The 22274-nt window shown below is 39.3% G+C and overlaps 4 protein-coding genes across 5 annotated transcripts; 1 reads left to right on the forward strand and 3 right to left on the reverse strand.

Moving 5' to 3' along the window:
- Nucleotides 1-980: 980 nt before the first annotated feature.
- Nucleotides 981-5547, reverse strand: bub3 (BUB3 mitotic checkpoint protein). Of its 2 annotated transcripts, XM_083933302.1 has the most exons (8): nucleotides 5425-5547; nucleotides 4038-4232; nucleotides 3887-3956; nucleotides 3609-3760; nucleotides 2852-3010; nucleotides 2519-2696; nucleotides 2087-2303; nucleotides 981-1329 (listed from the first exon to the last, which is right to left on the reverse strand). In XM_083933302.1, the coding sequence occupies exons 2-8, from the start codon at nucleotides 4230-4232 to the stop codon at nucleotides 1320-1322; spliced, it is 981 nt and encodes a 326-aa protein (XP_083789428.1). In that variant the 5' UTR covers nucleotides 5425-5547; the 3' UTR covers nucleotides 981-1319. The 2 variants fall into 2 exon arrangements, with proteins under 2 accessions (XP_083789428.1, XP_083789429.1); XM_083933303.1 differs by lacking the exon at nucleotides 981-1329 and having other exon boundaries at nucleotides 1531-2303.
- Nucleotides 5548-7584: 2037 nt separating this feature from the next.
- Nucleotides 7585-8785, reverse strand: hmx3b (H6 family homeobox 3b; the record flags this gene model as incomplete). Its single annotated transcript, XM_083933350.1, has 2 exons — nucleotides 7585-8177; nucleotides 8506-8785. The coding sequence occupies 2 exons, from the start codon at nucleotides 8783-8785 to the stop codon at nucleotides 7585-7587; spliced, it is 873 nt and encodes a 290-aa protein (XP_083789476.1).
- Nucleotides 8786-11576: 2791 nt separating this feature from the next.
- acadsb (acyl-CoA dehydrogenase short/branched chain) lies at nucleotides 11577-16925 on the reverse strand. The gene is made up of 11 exons (XM_083933248.1): nucleotides 16870-16925; nucleotides 15923-16085; nucleotides 15736-15836; nucleotides 15438-15644; nucleotides 15111-15281; nucleotides 14546-14671; nucleotides 14380-14472; nucleotides 14181-14270; nucleotides 13930-14067; nucleotides 13256-13355; nucleotides 11577-12777 (listed from the first exon to the last, which is right to left on the reverse strand). Exons 1-11 carry the CDS (start codon nucleotides 16900-16902, stop codon nucleotides 12701-12703), a joined length of 1299 nt encoding a protein of 432 aa, XP_083789374.1. The 5' UTR covers nucleotides 16903-16925; the 3' UTR covers nucleotides 11577-12700.
- A 1128-nt stretch (nucleotides 16926-18053) lies between these two features.
- LOC310961155 (zinc finger protein Pegasus-like) lies at nucleotides 18054-22138 on the forward strand. Its single transcript, XM_083933125.1, has 4 exons — nucleotides 18054-18157; nucleotides 18934-19091; nucleotides 19176-19367; nucleotides 19774-22138. The coding sequence occupies exons 2-4, from the start codon at nucleotides 18956-18958 to the stop codon at nucleotides 20697-20699; spliced, it is 1254 nt and encodes a 417-aa protein (XP_083789251.1). The 5' UTR covers nucleotides 18054-18157; nucleotides 18934-18955; the 3' UTR covers nucleotides 20700-22138.
- Nucleotides 22139-22274: the final 136 nt, after the last annotated feature.

Below are 22274 nucleotides of genomic sequence, written 5' to 3' on the forward strand. Positions count from 1 at the left end.
TGTAATTAAGTCCAAAACGAATGCCATTTCATATTAAGCTGCAGTCATCATCTAACGTCAAAGATGGACTCATTATCGACAATCATGGGAATTAGTTCTATCATTTAACCAATTCGAACTAATAATTTCCAGGATACCGCAGAAGTAGATAGAGCCATTAGAAAAAATTGGAGCTCTTAAATAGAATAATTGACATCTATATCTTCTCTGCTGCTTTGGCTGAAGGGCTTCAGAAATTGCATTAGTTTCAATTGAAAATCGGAACTGGGGGGAAAAAAGAGAGTCCACTTAGAATTTTGCAGGGCACTGCTGTGTTCACTTTTATCATTCACATGATGCTGAATACTGCATTAAAAAAGGTCTGCGTCCCATCCGACTCTTACAAGTTGTTACACCGGTGACAAACAGCAGCAGATAAATTCAGTGATAATGACGAAAAAGAGATTAGTCAACCGAAACCTCTCTGCTGACCCTCAATCTCCTATAAATATAATTAGTACAATGTTTATGCATTAAACTGTCTTTCTCTGTATACATCGCTCAATAAATGAGTTAAAAACAATCCAACTGCACAGTAAAGCCATAAAAATGGATAGCACTCAAGCCTGATAAACCCAAATTACCACACAGAGTACTTAACAGATAATGCACCATTAAAAATACGAGAAATCTAGAAATGAGCCCCATAATCATTTTATTTTAGAGTGAATCCTTTTTCCACTCGGTCTGCCAGATGCAGCAGGGTCATCCAGTTTAGTTTTTTCTCCCAATTTCAGCCAATAATAAAGCAGGATCTAGTTTAGGCCTTCGACCTCTGATGTCTATCAACACAGGTCACTGTCTGGGGGCAAGTGGAGCCCTCGGCAAGACGAGTGGATCATCGCTTTCTCTCAACACATCAAGTGAACAGCCACTTCTGCCCTGACACATTCCTAGCATGTCTCAGGTTTTCTTTCGCAGGTAGTACATGTGCCAAAACCTGAGATACAAATTTTGTTTATTATATTGTGAAACATATCAGTGAGAAAAGAATTAAGTAAAGATATCAAAAGCCATAAAATGTATTTACAATCAGTTTCAGTCAAGAAAAAAAAACAATAGGTGGTTTTCAGAACATACACGAAACAATGAAATATTTAAAAAAAAGAGCCACAAAAGGTTAGAAGGGTTTTAACAAACATTACTTACAAGAAAGAAAAAACTGTTTTTGGAATGAAAAGTAATGGCAAACAATATGGAAATAGTAAAACTGGATGCCAGCAGATAACCCACATTTTATAAAGGCTTCATACGCAGAGGGAACCATTCCAAAGATGGACTTAGGTTGACCTGTAAACAAGAGAGAATGGATTCAATCAACTCAGGGGCAATCACTGAGCCAGTGCATGGAGACAACTGATGTCCCATTCATTGAATGGGGAACACTGTTCCAGTGTTATTTCTGTCTAAAGTTCAAAACCGTTTGAAAACAAAAAACAAAAGAAAGAGCTGCTGAAGTAGACGTTTTAGAAGTTTATTACACTTGGATCAACAATGAAAAGGGGACATTTATTCAAAAGTTTCTATTGTGGGACATAAGTGGGAGCATTTTGTACTGAATTTACAACAAAATGTATGTTAGTCTTCACAAATTTCACCAGGAAAGCCGACAACTCCCCTTTGACCGTTTAACCAACGATGTGTTACAGTCGGAGTCTAATATTTCTTACCATGTAGTCCATAAAGACAATCATACATTTTTAAAAAGGTGTTATTACAGTTCCTTGTCAAACACTGACTTGGTTTCAGAAAGGTAGTATTTATTACAGGGCTCTTGCAGTGGATTGCATTACATTGTACAACAGGTTTCCATTTGTCTGGTCACCGAGTGTATATTTACATCATAGAAAAACAAAGAGGTGGGAGGATTTTTTTTCTCCAAGTTCTCATCTGTCTATCTTTCAACTGTCGGATATTGAAAAGTGGACGAGCGAAGATACAGATCACCTGGTGCAGCTGGACGTGCTCCTTGTAAATGCAGCTGCATATATGATTCAGTGAGTAGCAAACCGCCGTAGTGAGGACACAAGAGGTGAGGAAGACTCACTTGGGTTTTGTCTCAGCATCTGTGACTTGGCGGATGAAGATGGCATTCTCTGGATGGCTGATGTCTCCCCTCTCATGCATATAGGAGGAGGCGATTGCAAGCATGGTGCCATCGTTACTGAAGGCCAGCGAGGCAATGCTGGTCGGGTACCTGTGGAACTGACACAGGCGCTTCTTGTTGAACGGGTCCCAGATGTTCACAAATCCATCTGAGCCACCTGGAAGGAAAAGAGGCACAAGGTCAACCTCAAAAGATTTAGGCGATGTTACTGCTGAGATATGGATCTATAATAACTGCGTGTTCATGCAACCTTGGCAGCTCAATGCCGAAGGTCATAGGAAACTCAACATGCTTTATAAAACACAAATTGCCAAATTACAGATAGAAATTTAATCTAAATGATCTTGTCAAGTACCAACTAGCCAGTCGTACCTGTGGCAAAGGTGTTATGGATACTGTGAAATGAGATGGCATTGACAGGGTAAACAGACTCAATTCCCTCCTCCTTCAGCCTGTGGCATTTGAAGGCATATTTCTTCTTCTGAACCTCCTGGCTTGGGTCCAGGTACTCCACAGCTACACGTCCCTCAATTGAACTCAAGACGTAGCCCTGGAGCCAAGACAGAAAATATAAAATTACCATCAAACTTCTGTTCATTAACAAAGAAATCTCAATCTGTGACATAGTGCTTTTAAGGGTATATTATAACTTTGATTTTGTGCCCAGTTGAACTGATAAAAAGTTGATCCTAATTCAAGGTGCACCTGTTTGTTGGGGAAGGCTCTAATGCAACGAGTCTGGTACTTGAGGCTGGACTCTCTTCTTTGCTGTACGTAGCCCATGTTCCTCAAATCCCACACCAGGACTCGTCTTCCAGCTGTGCCAACGATGAGCCTATCTCCAGCCACAGAGAGGGTGTACACCTTTCACAAAGAGGAGAGGGACGAGGAGTCACAACACTAGCAATGATGGGAATCTTACTTGACACCTACACAAACATGTAACAATGAAAGAGTCAAACTGAAAAAACACATTCTTTACTAATGCAATATACAACTATGACAGCGAACAAACAAAATTACAAGGTTTTAATTTTCATAGATATTCAGCCAAAGGCCAATTTATCTATAAGCACTTTTTGGAAAACAATGCATCTTTAATGGCCTCTTTGTGCATCAGTGAAAGATGTTCATAAAAATGCCATAATTTAACCCAAAAAGTATTTTTTCTACGGGCTTATACCTACATTCATTGATATTGTGTCCTTGCCAAACATCTTGTTTCTTGCAAAATGAATCAAAGTAACAAGGCAGGAAGCTCTAATACCGCGTGCTTTCGACTTTAACACCATCTCATTTAGGTTTAGAAAATAAACCTGGGACAAAAGCATGCACGCACAAACTTGGAGGATGTCGGTTGTTTTGGTTTTCTTGCAAGAAAGCCACTCTCAAAAATCTTTCACACATTTAATACATTTCTCAGTAATACAACACTATGCAGTGTCTCTTACTTTTTACTAACCTTTTCAGGCTGGGTAAAGGTGCCAGCATTGCAGGGCGTTCTTGGGTCCCACAGCCGAACTGATCTGTCCCAGCTACCTGTTACCATGACATTAACCTCTGGGCAGTACTCCACACAACGAATGGGGGCGTCATGTGTTCCAACTATTGTATCTGTTTGAGGAGAATATAAAAGAGTAGCGTAAATAAACACAAATAGCAAATGAATTGCATAGATATGTGAGGTATAGGTGATATTTCCTGAAACCTTTAATAGTACTCTGCTGGTTTGTGACATACCTTGATCTGTGTTCAAATCATGAGTTTTTAATTGTGCATCTAAACCTCCACTCCAAGAATGTGAGGGGTCCTGCAAGTAAAAGAGGAACATTAGTTGTGTAGCAGACTTCTATGCTTCGACATGGCAAAATATAAAAAATATTTGACCTACATAAAAAGCACAGTCCAAAACTGGAGCTGTGTGCTGGTACTTCATCCGCAGGGTGTTGCCTGCGACATCAAAGAGACGGACAGTGGAATCCCAGGAGGAAACCAGCAGGAACTGGGCTGTGCTGGGGCTGAATTTGACAGCAGAGATACCGTCCTCGGGTCCCTGGTTTAACTTGTACTCATTTGAGCCCGTCATCTGCAAAGGGGAAAGAGAGTCTTTAAATTGGAGTGATATTCAGAGGACACTTTAATGAGTCTTACATGAACAGAATACAAATATGGACGCAACAACACACAATTTACAGATCATATTATTGTGTTCATCTCCTGTATATTTAACATTTCATCCCAAACCAGATGAGCTGAAACTAAACTGTCAAAAAGAAATAATTGGCTACAACTTTTGGATTCTATCCTGCTAGTGTGAAATGTACGTGAACTTACAATTACTTTTACATGCATAATGTCAGATTAAACCAACAAAATTGCTTTGTAATTATAAAATGTATGCAATATGTTTTGAATGATAGCAAGTGGCTCCCTCAATATCTCTGATAAAAGATAAGACAATGCTTCATTAGCCAGACAGAGGGGGAGTTATAAGCATTACAGACACAAAAGAGGATAGTGTAATATAGTAATAGTCACGGTAAAAAGCAGTAAACAGTTAAAAACAGCTGGGGTTTTTTGTTCAGTAAAAATAAAAGGTAAAGTTACAGTAAAACACACAAGGTGAAAAATACACAGAGTGGTATATGATATGAAAAAGCTTACACTGACTTAACGCATTGGCCCAAGTTATGAAAAATGCTGTTAACTTACATTTTCCAGAGTGAGCCAACGTTACAGACAAGAGGTAACTTTATTGGTGGATCAATGATTTTCCAGCTGTATTAGCTATGTTATCTATACTATCTTTGTACATTTCAATTTATGTTGTTATTTCTACATTTAGATATACATCTTTAGCATTGTGTATAACTGAAAAATGTAAGAAAAGAAATGTCCATATTGAATATCTCTCATTTAAAAAAATGAAATAAAGAAAGGTTTTCCAGCTTGTTGTTAGCCTATGCTAACGTTAGCTCATTGACAGCGGGTGTGGGGATTTAGTTTAGTTAAGCTCCACCGAGTACTTAACTTGCTAACATTCAAACTAAAGCATGGTTTTCTGTTGCGAGAGGTAGCGGAACAACATTAACTTTTCTGTGTTTACGGTCGCATTAGTTCTTGTTTCACACTTACAACACGACTAGTTCCGTTACATCCAGCAATTACACTGAGCCCAAGTCTACTGGCAGCGTTGTTTGCTAATGCTAACGTTAGCTTGTAACGGTTATGACAGCGAAGCTACAGGGCTTGGTGTTAGTCGTTTTTACAGTACTTACGGCTTTGGTTTGGTGTCCTTCAGACGCGACTGATTCTTTTATCCAACGAGATTTAGTATGTCTTTTGTTCACAATGAAATGTAGAATATATGACGAGGAAATGGTACAAAGCAATGTGGCCGCGTGAAGCTGTATCAGATTCGTCCAGCGCCCCTGATGCTCCCGTGGATGCTGATTGGTTGAGACGAATGTTCAAATTCCCGCCTGCGATATGATTGGTTCCTGCTCTGTTTCCGTTGTCTGAGCCCAGATCACGTGACACGGGACTGCTTTCTCTCTCACTGGCACATTTGCATAGGAGGGTTTTCTAATGAGCAGCCTAATATTATGTCTTTTCATTTAAGATATATAGATAGATATAAAATGCAAATATAAAAAAACACTATAATTCTCCATAAAAAACAAGGCCAGAGTGGGATTATCATTGCCTAGCCTACTACAGACTAGGAAAACCTAAAAGGGATAGATAAAAGTGATTGTTCTTCATGAGCAAGGGTACATATAGCCTAGGCCTATCTATGATGGTTAAGGCTATTGATGGTTAAGGCTATTGTACGCTGATAGCTACTGTATCTATATGCTAGCCTTCCTTCATATTTCTTTTTGTGTGTTTGGAGGAGAACTTGCCCAAATTGGAGAGAGGTCCAATCTCATAGCATAACAGTCTCCTACAAATCAATCCTCTTCTCAGACTATAAAAAATAGAAAAGAATGGAAAAATGAATCATCCTTCTAAACTCAAAATGCCGATAAACACTGTGAAAATGTAACGACTGACTCCATATTTCACCAGTTTGCATTTTAATTGTGACCAGCACTAAGCTGTTATCTGCAAAATGATTGGTTATTTTAGAAAAGTATGCAGCAAAAACAGTAGGCCTATACTGCCCTACAAAGCCCAAGTGCAGTAGCTATATGACAAAAAAATGAGCCCCAAAAATGGCTTTAAAATTGCTTTACTGTCTCAGCAGATGAATATTTGGCACATTGATGATGGCTTATGGTTTACTAGTTCACCATTTCATATTTTTTATCCAAATCAATCCTAACCTCCATACTTTCAGGCCCAAAATTGTGTTATTTGTGATTTTGTAGTTACTGGACTTTTTAGGGCATTATAATTTGGGATCAAAGTGTCAGTGTGTGGTCAAAATAGTCTATGGGCCTTAACATTTCACACAATTCTAGAATAGTTAACAGCCTAATAATTGTTCCTCAAACGATGTTTAAAATTAGGCATGGCGCACCATTTCTCAAATCACCAGATTAAAAATGATAGCCATCATTAGCCTAATTCACTGTTGAAATGATCCAATGTTAGTATTTTATTTTGGAGAGCCCGATCATCTCTGCAGACCCTAAATGTGTCTCAATGTCTCGTTAAATTAAAGTAGTTAGTGATATAAAGGATAGATAGGCTACATTTATTTTTGGAACGAAATCTTTACTGGATGTAAGACCATATAATATACAGTTTCAACAACAATATCAGAGGAAAACATACACAAAAACAGAGGCTATTTTTGGCTCTTGCATGGCTTTTAAATTAGGCTACGGCAAAACATTAGAAAACAAAATGACCTGCACCTTTTTCGGGGATTTTTCTCAAAGGATCACATGATTGTCTTCACTGTAACAAAGAGAAAACTGTTGTTTTTTCTGTAGAAGTGAACTAGGTGACGAAGGCTGGCAGCCTAAAGTGAAGCGAACATTATTGCACAATATTTGAAAATATCAAAATATTAAATTCCAAGTTTTGCAAACACTGACACAAATCTCTGTAAAATACATATGCACAGTCAACCCTGTTCAAAACGATTTTTTTCATATTGAATACATTTAAATATAGTGATTTTGAGCATGTAACAATTGAATCAATAATAATAATAATAATAATAATAATAACAATTCGAGCCGTAATAGGGACTTGCTCAAGGACGCTTTAGCAGGACAGAGGATGATTACATATAGCCTAACAATAATAATAACAATAATAATAATAATAATAATAGTAGCAATAATAATAATTATAACAACAACGACATGACCTAACATTGTATCCCTTGAATCTACAAAATATACAAAATTGTATTTTTTTTTTTTCCAATGAAGGTCACTCTCATTTAAAAACATATGTACATCACATCATGACTGTCAGTTTTAAACAGGCCTCAGCAGTGGCACCGGGTGGGAATAGTACATGTGATGGGGAAAAGCCAGGAGCGACTGGCTGCCCGGTGAGTTTGCAGCGGGGCCCCCGGTCGTTTCTGGGGCTCCGTTCTCGTGGTAAAGTATGGGGACCCGCACAATCCTCTGCGCCGCTGCATGGCTCAGGTTGGCCGCCTCCAGCTCCGCGGCCAGCTGCCGTTTCCACTTATTCCTCCGGTTCTGAAACCAGATTTTCACCTGCGTCTCAGTCAGGTGCAGGGACGCAGCCAGGCCTGCCCTCTCCGAGCTGCTCAGGTAGCGCTTTATGTCGAAGGTGGACTCAAGCTGGAAGACCTGACTCCTGGAAAAGACCGTGCGCGTCTTCTTCTTCCGACAGGGCTTCCTCTCGGAGTCCAGCTCGTCACTTTTCCTCCTCCAGTCGTCCTCCGGGTCTATGTCTTTCTTTGGCTCTTCCGAGTCACTTTCATCCAGCGTGATGTCGTCGTCGGCGCTTTCCTCTCTTGCATCTTGGTCACTTTTTTGAAGATCCGGGGAGCGCCTGTCAGGTACCGGGGATGCCTCCCTCAGGTTGGCCTTCTCAGACCCTGCACAAAAAAACCCATCTATTTCAAAATGTGATCTTCTAAGTAAACATACGATCTGTAGGATAATGACAATTATTTGTATGTAATTCATAGACATTCAGTTTATCTGTGGAAATAGGCCTATGCTCTTTTTCTTTTGTAAGAATATTTATATTTGATATAAAGTTAAGGGACACGATCCTTCATAAATCGTTACTTATATGGTATCCCTTCAATAGCCTTTGTGACATAATGAGCCTTTTGCTGTAATAATAATTTTAATTCAGCTTTGTCCAGACCAAAACGTTGTATTTCTTTTACCAGCAGAGTCAAAGTTAATAATATTTACCTCCAGTCCTCAGATGAGTCCCGAGCGTGTATGGGTACCACCAGGCAGACGCTCTCTCCAAATACTGCGCTGATAGTCCAATTCTCTGTGTGGGCAGCTCAAATCGAGGGAAAGACAAGTCTCCGAGCCGAGAGAAGAAGCTGCCTTCAAACACTCCTTTGGATGAGCCGAGGAAGCTCTTGGGCTTTGTCGGTTTGTCTTCAATGTTCAGTAGGTTCTTTATGGAGAACGGCGAGTCTTTTGTAGGTTGGCGAGTCTCTTGTCCATCAGAGTCTGCCATCGCCGTTTATTGTCCGATGTGGATCACCATTAAAACTTATCTAGAAGGAAAACCAGCGAATATGATCTTGGTTTAAAGTCTATGTTTAATCTATACGAGGGAAAACGAGAGAAACTGCTCCTGGATAATCAGAGTGAGAGCTCAGCTTGCTGCGTCAAACTTGCGCTGGATTGTAATGATAAAATAAAAAAATGCCATCCGAGTTAAAACGCGCTCGGTCTCTGCTATTGGGCAGGTAAAATAGCAAATGGGATTTGAGATGAAACCGCGAGGGGCTGTGCCGAGAATAGACTCCAAAGAAAAAGGCCGCGCAAGCGTTTTGGCTTCGGGCTCAACAGTACGCACCCACTTATCATCCAATTAGATTAAACAGGAGAATGTCTCGGGGTTTTGGGGGCGTGCACGAGCTGCAATCACCTGTCAGTAAATTGAATAAACGGCCCAGATTATCACCTCAACGTAGAGCTGTAAACAGCTTGGCTTTGGCACAAATATGACGCAAATTACGCATATTTTACGCACTAATGTAAACCACCGAAAACAAATAAAAAAAAGAATAAAACAAAATATATCGATTTAAAATGTTTGACTATATTTATACACGAAAGACAGGCTATTATAGAAGATGACTGAACATTTCTTTGTTTTGACTTTGCATGTGTTGGAGCTGTTGATGAACGCTGTGACCTGCTCAGGATCAACCTCATTCATCTGTTATTTCAAATATCCTCTCTCCCACCTGTGTGCAACAACAGCAAACCAATAACTACCTGCATTTCTCCTGTAGCAGAGCTCATTGACTTCAATATAATTGTATTAGTCAGGAAATGCTACAGGCAGACATCAAATTGAATGCTTACCACCGTGATAAAGGCTTTTCAAATTAGATTGGTACAAAAGCCTGCAAACGCACAGGGGCAGCAGGTGATGTAATGCACGAGGATGATACAAGTCTTGTCACATATGAGAATTATACTGGTGCTTGAATGCAGCAAACTGCATTTGTATGTGATTAAGTGTGGTCGGATTAGATGACAATTAGAGGATGAAGAAACAAAATTAACAGTTTACATTTGTAGGCCATCAAACAGCTTTTCTCTGGGAAAAATATATGCTTGAGACTGCACACAGAGGAGGTATGATGAATCCTGGATTATTTTAATAAAAAAACCGGCCTCTGAAATGTACATGTCACTAAGAACATGTGTAAAAATGCCTTTAGAGATATATGTTTTTGCTGAATTTGGTTCATATGTATCAGCAGATATGGCCTAAAACAAAAAAAGCACAAAAAAACAACAACAACCATGCAGCACTGTATTTAAGATCCACCATTTACACTTGAAGCAGAACTAATCTAACCAATTGAAATTTGCTCAACCTATAAACATGCAGCCTGTCCTTTTAGCTCACAGAGTGCTCTCCAGCTCTAAAGGACAACATAGTGTTTTGTGAAAAGCTACTTGAATCCCTGCATAATTAGAGGTCTCATAGCTGTGTTAAAGATGGGGGCGGAGAAAGAGGCTAGTTGAGCTGCGTTCGCCAAAGCAAAGTGAAAAGCAGATAGCTGTGTTTTCATCAGATTATGTTCATTAAACAGGGGCTTGAACAATAGACGGAACAAGTCAGGAGGGGACAAAGTACACTCAATCAATGATGCAAACGCAGCGCTGTTTCAATCTTGTTTTAGCTATTTTGAATAAGTTCTGGGCAAAACATAGTGCTAATCTTATAAGTGACGTTTTGTTCTCTGTCTGTCTTTATTTTGTATCTTATTACATAACATAACAGACTCTACTCATGTCAGATGATTAGTTTTATGAGTGATGACCCATTCCCAAATTATACTTTTGTCTGAAAATATCAAATAACTGTTGAGGTGATATATAAATACTGTGAAAGTGTCAAAAGGTTCAGTTAGATATCCAGAAACTCTGCCTTTAATTGAGCTGTCAGTATGATTGTGACATCACAACTATACTATATACAGTATATAGGTGAAAGTACTGCTACAGTGCCGGTACAGTCATTCCCTGATTGCAATGATGGTGCAGACAGAGCAAGAGCACAGATGCTGACCAATCAGAGCGGATTGTTTTTTTTCTTAAAGAGACAGGCTCTGAAATTTAGCGTTTTAGACAGAAGGTGAATATCGGTATACTCAGACGGAGATTATGAGAAAAATAATGTGTTTTTAAAATATTAAAGCATGTAAACATGTTCAAAGTTAAAAAAAAACCCAAATACTAGTATTAACCTAAAAATAGCATAATATGTCACCTTTAATTAATGTAATAAAACAGGATGTAATCTTGCAAGGTTAGAGTGTAAGAAAAAGCTATTATCCATTAACGTCATACCATCACTGTTAATAAACATTGTGAAGTACAGTCAGTGATTAATGGCTTTTTGTTAAACAGATACTTTGAAAGATTCATTTTGACAATGGGTCACCGTGGGTTCATGCCTATTAAAGCTCTGTATACACGGATACAGCTTGTCCGTGTAGTGTAAAACAATAGCCCTCATATTACACAGCATAATCAATAACACCTGAAAAACTATCAGTGAGTCAATTATACAAGGCAGGCTCTTTTCATCTGGAGCACCAGCATAATTAAATTGATATAAAATATCATTAGAGGTGACAGGCTGTTAAACGATGTGGTAATTGACTGTTCTCTTAGTGTGAGCGAGAAGCCGAGTGCTGTTGTCACTCTGGAGAATACTGCCATCTAGTGACTGAACATGGTAATATTCAGCCTAGGTTAAACTGAAGAAAGATAGTTCATTGCTGTACAGAATGCTTCACATTTATTGATATCGGCAAAGTAATTAACAGATCATTTTATACAGAGAATGTCTTTATATGATGTGAGATTACCTCCTAATTTTCCCGAACAAGGCGCTGTACAGTATTTATGGAGCATATAAGTGAGTGAAGTGTTACAATGCACCTATTTGAGAGGACACACTTAAGTTATTGAGCTCAGTCATAGCCCCTCCAAAGGCACTGAAACATTCAAAGAAAATTCAAATGAATAACTTTACAACAATCTCATATTGACACATATGGATCGGTTATGTTTCTCTGACATGATTCTTAATGAACAGAAGACGCAGAAGTCGTCTGTCTGTCCTGATGCTGTTAAACAGCGACCTCTAGTAGCAGTAGTAAATGTTACAGGAGCAAACCAGGGACAAACGTGGAAATACGGTGACAGCCGGAAAGTGGTGGATGAGTCAAAAAAGTAATAAATAGTTCCGTTTCACAACGTTAACTACGTGTTTAAAACAGCAAACAGCAATTGACTTAATGAGTAATTTACGTATGAGGACTTGTTGCTTTAACAGATGTTTGTGTTTGAATATTATCCAACATTTCTACAAGCCAATGGGAATTTGATTTTGATTTTTAGGACAAGTTAAAATTTGTGTAATCTTTTTTTGTGTAATTATTACAGACCCACCACTTGACGAAGTTAACGAGGAATTTCACGTCAGAATAAAGTCTCATGCTCCATATTTGATGTCCAGGCTCCAGCACTGTTCAATAAAGTTACACCTAAAGTGTGGAAAAGAGGGAAGGGGTAGAGCTATACATACAACAAACGCCGTCTTACTCCTCGATTTTTAGAAAGGCAAATGAAAAACCCACAACAAAGAACACCAGAGCAACTTGTGGGGTTCTGTAACCTTCATAATCAGTAACATTAATAGTACAAACTACTAAACGAGGGTAGAAATTGTTGATATTGAGAACAAACAACCTTCAACTGCAATAAAACACCAGAAACATGAATGCAGATTAACAGCAATGCACCCCCCAAAGTAATTTAAGAAGAAGAAGAAGAAGAAGAAGAAGAAGAGTATGGAGTGTAACACAGCAACCCATCAGGCTCCCGTCTGATGGTTTCAGTGATCATAGTCCTTATCAATGAACTTGGCCATAGTGGACAACTGCACATTTGTTGTGCCCTCATAAATGGTACCTGTGCATGGAGACAAAACAAAGCATTATAATGAATTTCTGCTGCACAAAACAAGTCAATTTTCTCAAATTCCCCTGCACAGTAAAGTGCATCAACCTAAAGCATTCATTATAGGGAGACAAGGGGGCGTATTATGCAACTCAGTATTCTGGTGCTACAGCCCGAGAATTGGGGAGCCTAAATGGCTGTGATGACAGGAAAAGTGACATTGTGCCCTTGCGGCTTCCTTGGCTGCGTGTTGGTAGAATGGCACTCTAAGGGGTCAGACGGGGAATTCCTGCAGGGTCACATTACAGCCACTGCTTTCAGCACTTCTCTCCGCCCCACTCTCGTCCAATCACAAACGGCTACACCAGACCTGCAGCCCTCATGAATTGTGTCTTTTCTCCCTAAAGCAACTCCACTATCATCACAAACAAACAAGCAGTGTGCAAACAAGTCAGTGTTTGTCTGGTGGTTTGTATTTGTGAATGCTCACCAATTTTACAGTCTCTGTAGTATTTCTCTATTGGGTAGTCTTTGGTGAAGCCTACCCCTCCCATCCATTCGATACATTTAGATGTGGTGAGGGTTGCAACCTGAGGGGGAAAAAAACATAACAAACATTATGATGACATTAATCCAACTAGGAAGATGTTTCACCGAGACTAAAAATATATATTTTAACAGTGGTGTCCTGGCCAATATCACAAAACATTGAACAGACTAATTCATTAATTGAAAAATATAATTAGAGTACCGGTAATCCAGGTTCAACTTTTCATAATGATTAAACAAACACAATATTACAAGGAGAAAAAAAACCTTAAAAGGTCACGCGTTGAAAAAGGTAAGATTTCCATTTCTGCTTTGATTATATGTGCTTTAAAGATACTGTGAAAGTATTTTGGAAACTGTGGCTTTAAACAAGCCACGAGGACTTCCTGTACGGTTGTGATGTCACAACTGGGTTTTTTTAACCTTAAAGCATGTAAACATGTTCAAGTAGAAACAGGAAATACAAGAATGAACCTGAAAATAAGCTAAATATTGGACCTTTAAAAATGTGTAACAACATACAACAGATTAACCTGATGGTCTCAATAGATCAAAGAAACAGTTCAGCAACACCCTCCTTGAGCTGAAGTGTGGTCCGTGAAACAGGAAGCTCACCTCTGCAGTGAAGTATTTAGCCATGCAGGCCTCCTTAATGAAAGGTCTCCCGGCTTCCTTCAGACGAGCAGCGTTGTATGTCAGCAGTCGACCGGCTTCAATCTGTGTTGCTACGTGAGCTATCTGGTGCTGCATGCCCTGGAATACAAAGAGTACCATAACAACACAGTGTAAGGAAGCCACTGAACAAAACAGCAGACTTACGTGAATGATCACAAACATGTAATGTGAAAGAGTGGAGTCCATCTAACCTGGAAGTCAAAGATACGTTTCCCAAACTGCACTCTCTGTCTGGTGTAAGGAATAGTGTTGTCGAAGCAACCCTGTGCCAGCCCAAGCATCTGAAACACACAGAAAAGGGTAAGCATGCGCAACATTTTACACTTTTTTAACTTGAACAGAGCTAATATAGCTTGTTTCAAGTACATAATTTAAATAAAACTGCTTTACCTGAGCAGCAATTCCAATCCTGCCCTCATTCAACATTCCGATAGCATACTTGTACCCGTGGCCGATCTGTCCCAAAATGTTCTTCTCTGGTACCTACAATTAAAAGCACACAGTTACCAACAGTCACATTGGTTTGTCTGATGCAGTACAAGGCGTTCTGTTGTACCTTGACATTTTCAAAGTTGAGCGGGCAGGTGGAAGATGCACGCAGGCCAAGCTTGTTCTCCTTTTTGCATATCTCAAGCCCCTCTGTGTCCCGATCCACGATGAAGCAGGTGATGCCTCTGTATCCCTGTCGATCGAAAGTGAGATGTCTTTATATATTTGCACAATACAGAGGCGCACTTTTGTTGACACTGATTTAGAAAGGACTTCATTTTGCGTATGCGCCGCGTCAAAGCTGTCGTGGCAAGCCTGCTGCAGAGCCTCCATTATACCCTACTGAAGCTACTTGGACCACAGAAGCCATGTGTACCCGCGCAGGCACTTTTTTCCTGTCTCTCTAAGCGGCCCACAGATAGTTAAAAACTACATACAACTGTGTACAAAGAGGGTACAATCTGTTTATAAAATAATTAAGATACATCCTCATTGTACCACAGGGTAATGTGAGGCGAACCCTGCATAACTAACTGCATTATTACTTGGCAGAACTCAACATCCAAAACTATATTGGAGTGAGTTGTAGATTATAAGAGGCAGCATAAATAGAAAGATGAGCAGTTACTCACAGCGGAGGGGTCTACATTGGCCATCACCAGGAAAACACCTGCATGCTCTGCGTTGCTGATCCACAACTTAGACCCATTGATGATGTAATAGTCCTTATGTTTTTCAGCACGTGTCTTCAGGGAGAAGGCATCACTTCCCGACTCCGCTTCAGAGAGGCAGAAGCTTCCAATCTGTGACACCACACGGGAATATTGGTAAATGCAGGACAGCTTTGCAGCGTTTAATATACACAGACAGCCACTCAAGAGACCCACAGCACTATGCGGTCGGTCATCCAGCAACACCTTTCTGTTTCATGCCATACACTGAGAGACGGTGCTGCTCACCATGTCAGTTGACAGTCGGCTGAGGTACTGCTCTTTCTGAGCTGCTGTACCCAGGTTGGCAAACAGTGTGTTGATAAGTGTGTTTTGGATGTCACAGAGCACAGCCACAGAGGGGTCCACCTTCGCCAGCTCCTCAATGACCAGAATGGAGGAGAAGAATGTGGAGCCAGTGCCGTTGTACTCTGGGTCAATCTCAATGCCCATGAGCTGTAAAAAAAAAAAAAAAAAAGATCAACATCAGTCACTGGATAGAAAAGAAGGCAGATATTGACTTAAGTGTAATCAAGGAAGTACATACGCCCTGTTCAAAAAGAGATTTGATCACTTCCTTGTCCATGACAGAATTTTCATCCATCTTTGACACAAACGGAGCAATGCACTCCTGTGCATATTTTTTAACTGTCAAAGAACAAGACGTATGTTTAGAGTTTGAGGTACTTCTGTCTCCAGCTGTCAGGAGCAGTATGTTAAGACATTTAGCTCACCTGCTTCCCTCATCATGCCCTCCTCCTCTGAAAATGTTTGAAGGGGAGGAAAGGAGACCGCCCCAGCTGCCTGGTCCGAGGACATATCTGCAGCAGGAATGGTGGACCTGCACCTCCATCCAGCCTGACATGCACCCCATGGTCGAGAGATCTGTCTACACGACTGAAACCAGAACAGACCACAGTGGAGATGTTCATCTGCTTATTTTGGAAAATGCACATATTGAATAAGAGTGCTGGATGTCAGCCATCATTCACCAACACCAATGTTAAGCTAGTCCATTATTTCAGAGATGAAGCAAGTCTGTTCTCTCATGCTAGTGTTGCAACCTTCAATGTAGCTACAAAGTGTTTAAAGTATTTCATATGCACAAATATTCACAAAGTATATCTTATTTTTTCTATCTGGCAAAATGCAAATTACAATATACAATAAACGCATTTATGCTGTTTTAATGTATTTTTATGTGTGTTTTTGGACTGTAGCTAGCATTGGGCCTGCACATGGACTACAGCTGAAATATGTAAATAAATAAGTGATATGAATGCATTTCATTGAAATACTGCACGCACACCTCTCCATGCAACTCCCCTTCCTTGCCAGCTTGACTTAGTTAAATAAGTTATGTCCTGCGAAACTTACTTAACTAAGTGTTGGTTGTATTATTCCTCATGTAATTCCAATCATATGAAAACGTAGCGTGTGCACAAAATACGCGAACAATCAAAGAGCATTGTAGTTGGGGACGATCCTGTGTTGTAACTTATAATGGTGGCAACCCTGTTTAACCTAGCGTTAGCTGTGTTAGCTAGTAACGTAAACAAGAGCCCGGCGGTTTTCGTTACGTAATCGAGGATAAAGGGTCGATACAGTAGAAAACACATTAAAGAACTGCCAAACTCTCAGCAGATATCACTATCACCGTGACAAGAATATTCAATCTCACCTTTGAGAAAATCCGGGCCAACGGTGCAGCCATGACTTGTTATCAAACTGATGCTGCCTTCAAGTGCACGTCCTGCGAGTCAGACACTTGAGTTGTCTTTTTTGTGGTTTTGCTTAATGTCAATCTTGGAACCCCTCGGGTGTTTACTTACTATTTGCTTGTTTAGCTGTAATTTAGCCACTGGAGTCAACGGCTAGTATGTTGGCTTTACAAGCATGCGAACCTTTATACATAGAAAAATGTTTTCTAATGTACAGGTTGGTGTATTTGATTTGATGTTGTATTTTGTTAAAAATGTAAACAAACAAAGAAAATGTTCTCTCCTTTTCTGAGTGTTAGGGTTGTGTGGGGGCTAATAAAAATGTATACAAACTTGTTTTTGTTTTTCTTCTGTTTTTGTACATTTTAATTTATGTTATTATTAATATTTCTACATTTAGAAATACATTTTTGGTATTGCTTAAAACGCTGCAACGTGTAATATTGAATATTTACAATAAAAAACTGATAATAATAATAATAATGATGATGATGATAATATAATAATAATAATAATAATATAAATATTACTACTACTACTACTACTACTACTACTAATAATAATAATAATAATAATAATAATAATAATAGAATAACAAAATAAATACTGCTGTTACCAATGCTGAAGTTAACATCCGTGAAAGACGTGTATGAAGCATTTAACCTAGTTATCACTAAGGCCATTAAACAGCTGTAGTCACAGTAATTTTATTGATGTATTTATTTTAATTGTAGTTTCTCCATTATTGTTTTTTATTAACTATTGAAAATATTTATTATATAAATAAATAATGTATCCTCATTGTATTTATCTATTTATTAACAACACGAATGGCTACGCTACGTATATTATTCAGCGAATAATCTTGGAAAATTCTTCGTCTACAAATCTAAATGGTCTCAAGCAGTAGGTCTACGGCACCTGATTCTCACTCTATCTAATTAATAGACTTTAAAATCACTGGCTTGTTCAAAGTAATTTATTTTTGTCGGACAATCGCTGTACCTCTTTGTTGTAAATAAATCAAGTTTGAGACTTGTCTGTGTGCCAACTTGATGATAGTGTATTTTCCTCCCGGTACCCGAATGCATCAGCTGTGTTTAGGGAGGGGGGGGGACACGGAACACAGACGGACCAGCAGAAACGGAAACGTTCACGGTAAAGCGAGTCTTGCCGAATAATTATACATTTATATCCAGTTCTCCCACTCGTCTCTGCTTAGCGATAATGTTACTTAGACGCTGAAAGGTGAGATGTTAACGGCGCTGAGAAAGGTGTTAGATAATAATGTAAATAATAATAAGAATTGCTCTTCGGGTCGACGTTAGCACTGCTGTTGTGCTATGAGCTAGTTACCCTTTAACACAGTCTATAGGCAGCTCCGTCACTGTAGGTTAGCAACACTCAAGTTTAAAACGACATATAAGGAAATGATGCTCACAGGGTGCAGGGATGAAGGGTTTCCATCATCATTGTTTGTTTATTGTCTATTTATTTATTTAGATTATCTCTATTTCTTAATTCCCCGCTTTTCAATATATTTTGTTTAGTTATTTTATGTTTATTTATTTTCTGAATGAATTCATATTTTTGATTCTAAAATATATCAATAAGATTGATTTATTTTTGAGTAAATTAAATGAATATGCAAGAAATTATAGTATTTATTTGATAGGAGTTTATGGGAAATGCATTGTATTTTTTAAGATGGCTATAAAGATACAGTTTGGCAAAAAAATAAATCAATGTATGACAGAGGACGCTGTAACTAACTAACAATGAATTATGGAGACGGGTGTGATTAAATAATTATAAACTTCTTCCTTTTCAGACAAGTCAAAAGGCAAAAGAAAAAAACAAGTATTTTATATTCATGTATCTCTATACTCTCTAATGGTGTAATATTATTTTCTGTAAGACCTTTTTTGTTTTCTTTTTTACATGTTTGAAATAAATTTTAATCTAATCAAAAACTGTGCTGGCACACGTCTGACTATCAACTCATCTCCTCTGGATCTTTTCAGGTTCAATACAGGAGAGGGAAAAATGGAAGAGATAAAGACCGAGCCTGTGGATTTTGTGAAGGAATTCCAAGAATACTTGACACAGCAAACGCAACATGTCAACATGATCTCGGGCTCTGTTTGCGGAGAAAAGGAGTCAGGGGAGCCGTTTCAAGCTGGTGGGAATGGACTACAAGATATTAAACAGCAAGATGTATCTGATTGGTAAAGAGTTAAATCATCATTGTGTGTTTTGGTTTTAGTCGCCCCCAGGAGTGAGCAGAATGGTCTGCTGGATCCACCGTCTGTGGAGGTGAGCCTGCCGATAGAGGATGGGTCAGAAGTACAGATGGATGGCCTGGAGAGGACCTGTGATGGAAAGTACAAGTGCAGCTACTGCAGCTATGCCAACAAGGGCATGGCTCGTCTAATAGAGCACATCCGCATCCACACAGGTCAGTGTTTACATTGCCTTCATTTTTAAAGGCAACACCATGCCTGGAGGTCTAGCTCAAACACTGCTGGTATTCATATAAATTACACTAAGTATATTTATAAATAACAGTTTGGTTCCCTCTGTAAATATTGAATATGCACCCTGAGTTTACCTAACAAGACCGAGAGTCAGCCATGCAGGCCATTCTGTGATGCTAACATGCTAATGTTTAGCAGGTAGAATGTTTAACATTATAGTCAACGTTTTAGTTTATTGTGCCAGCAAACTAATATTTCCTAATAAACACCAAACTCTCACTTAATTGTGTGAACAGTTATAGAAAATAAATAGCCATACATGGATGTAACAATACAGTAATATCAATATAATAACTGCAATTACTTCCTCTCCTGATTGTCACCCAGGAGAAAAGCCTCATCGCTGCCAGCTGTGCCCGTTTGCTTCAGCATACGAGCGGCATTTGGAAGCCCACATGCGCTCGCACACAGGAGAGAAACCCTACAAATGTGACCTCTGCACCTTCCGCTGTAGTGACCGCAGCAACCTGTCCCACCACCGCCGCCGCCGTCACAAGCTCCTGCCCACAAGGGTCGTCCGCTCTCCTTTTTCCAACAAGAGAATGTTGACTTCCCTGCAGAAGAGGACAGGTTCACTGGGCTTCAGCAGGCGACTACTCATCAACTTCAACCCTCCCTCCATGGTGATGCCAAAGTCAGATTATCTCAATGACTTTTCTCACAAGATCCACCACCATTTGAACAGCAGCGAGTATAAAAACCATCCCAAGGCAGATGAGAATGACAAACGCAACAGAGGTGCTAATGATTTGACTTTTAATAACCCACTGGACCAGCTGTCCACACTTGCTGGCCAGTTAGCCGGCCTTCATCCTGATTCTCAGAATATTGCATCCCCAGACAGGGAGTCCTTACAAGACGAGAAGCCCATCCTCATACAACAGGTCTCGAGTGAACATGTTGGCATGTGTTCAAATGGAATGCAGACTTCACCACATAAAAATGAATCTCCCACCTCAGGCCATGGAAGTTGCAGTCCTGATCCCGGCTTTGCCTTTGAGAACAGCATCAACACTCTTGCAGCATGTCGTAGCAACAGCCAGCCGAGCACCCCTGCCCTACCTACACCGGACCAACAGCTCTTGCATAAATGCCAGCACTGTGATATTCACTTTCTGGATAATATCCTCTACACCATTCATATGGGCTGCCATGGCTACGAACATCCATTCAAGTGCAACATCTGTGGTCACATGTGCATAGACAAATATGACTTTTCATGCCATTTTGCCCGTGGACAACATAAAAAGTGATTCCAAGCAACATAGATTCATGTGGACAATATTTAATTGGTTGTTTTTTTTTTAAGATGATTTTTTTTGGACTTTTCTTGCCTTTTATTAAGATATCTGGAGTTTGACTGGAAATGGGAGAGAGAGAGGGGGGGGGGGGGGGGGGGGGCGACATGCAGCGAAAGTTGCCGCTGCGGCAAGGACTTTTAGTCTGCTCTAACCACGGAGCCACTGGGAGCCCCAATATTTAGGTTTTCATTTTATACTCACTATATCATTGCCTTACTGCAGTTCTACATGACTTTGAACCTTTCATGTTAGTTTTGAATTGGTACATAAAACTTGAAGCAGTTTTGCTTATTTGATGAATATTATGTACTCACATGATTCTTGCAACTTTTGAGTGATATGTTCATGGTTGAACTAGAGCTAGAAGCTAGGCCAGACCCAATCTGAACCTGCATAGTTTCTGTCCTCGACCCGAGCCTGAACCACAGCAGCCCTTTTTGGCCCAAGCCCAACAAAACCCATACGTTTTTTTAATTGTTGACTATGCGTGTAAGTTGAATAGATATCCAGAAGAAGGTGGTCACACACACCGGTACACAGTCCATGTGTTACTCATGACATTTCACAGACCATAATATGGTCTGCTTTAAAAAAAAACACACTTATTATAAATACACTTACTGTAAGCTGCTTTGGATGAAAGCATCAGCTAAGTTAATGTAATGTTATATATACAGAGGGTGGACAAACAGAATCAGAATCAGAAATACTTTCCCAGGGGGAAATTATTATTTTTTCATTAATAAAAAATAAGAAAAAAGAACAAACAACAGACAAAACCAACAGAAAGATCTTGCAATACAACAGCTCTGAAGTAAAAACACCAACATGTAATTTCAATTCATCCTCCAGTCAGTATTAGTTAAGGCATCATGACCACTGTCGTGCTATTTCAGTGCAGCTGCTTGTGTCTGACACAGTATCCTGATTTTTTAAAACAGTGTCTTAAATCAGCGTGACACATTACGGCGCGAGAAGCTGAAGTGGGATGTTCAGAGACTGACCGCTGAATTGGCTCAGTTTCTGTTCAAATCATGTGTCCAGTCATATTCATAATAATGCTGTTCTGATATTCATTCATAACTCACTCCGTAGACTGCAGAAGGTATCAAAACAAATCGATCATTAATATTTTAGATAGATTTGTTTTTTTCCTTTTTTGTTACTAATTTATACTCATTAAACAATTTTGCATTTCTAAGTTGTCTTGAGTAGTTTTGTGGTACCAATTTTTAAAACATAATCCAATTCCACTGTAGCCACCTCTAATGCGTTTAATAACAGATGCTGAGACACTGTTAAAGTCCCTGTGACTCTATATATGTAATGTGAAGAAATGTTATTTTTCAATTTTATTTAATAGCTTTTGACTTGTATAAATCCTGGTCTAACTTAAACACTGGTTAACGTATTTGTATGTGATTATATTATTATGGATAGAAAGTGAAGGTGTGAAATCAATGAGCTCTTGAGTCTTATATCATTTGTATACTAACACCATGTTTGCAGACACTGCATGGATATAAA

This window comes from Echiichthys vipera (genome assembly GCF_963691815.1).
Source record: "Echiichthys vipera genome assembly, chromosome: 18".
Classification (NCBI taxonomy): domain Eukaryota; kingdom Metazoa; phylum Chordata; class Actinopteri; order Perciformes; family Trachinidae; genus Echiichthys; species Echiichthys vipera.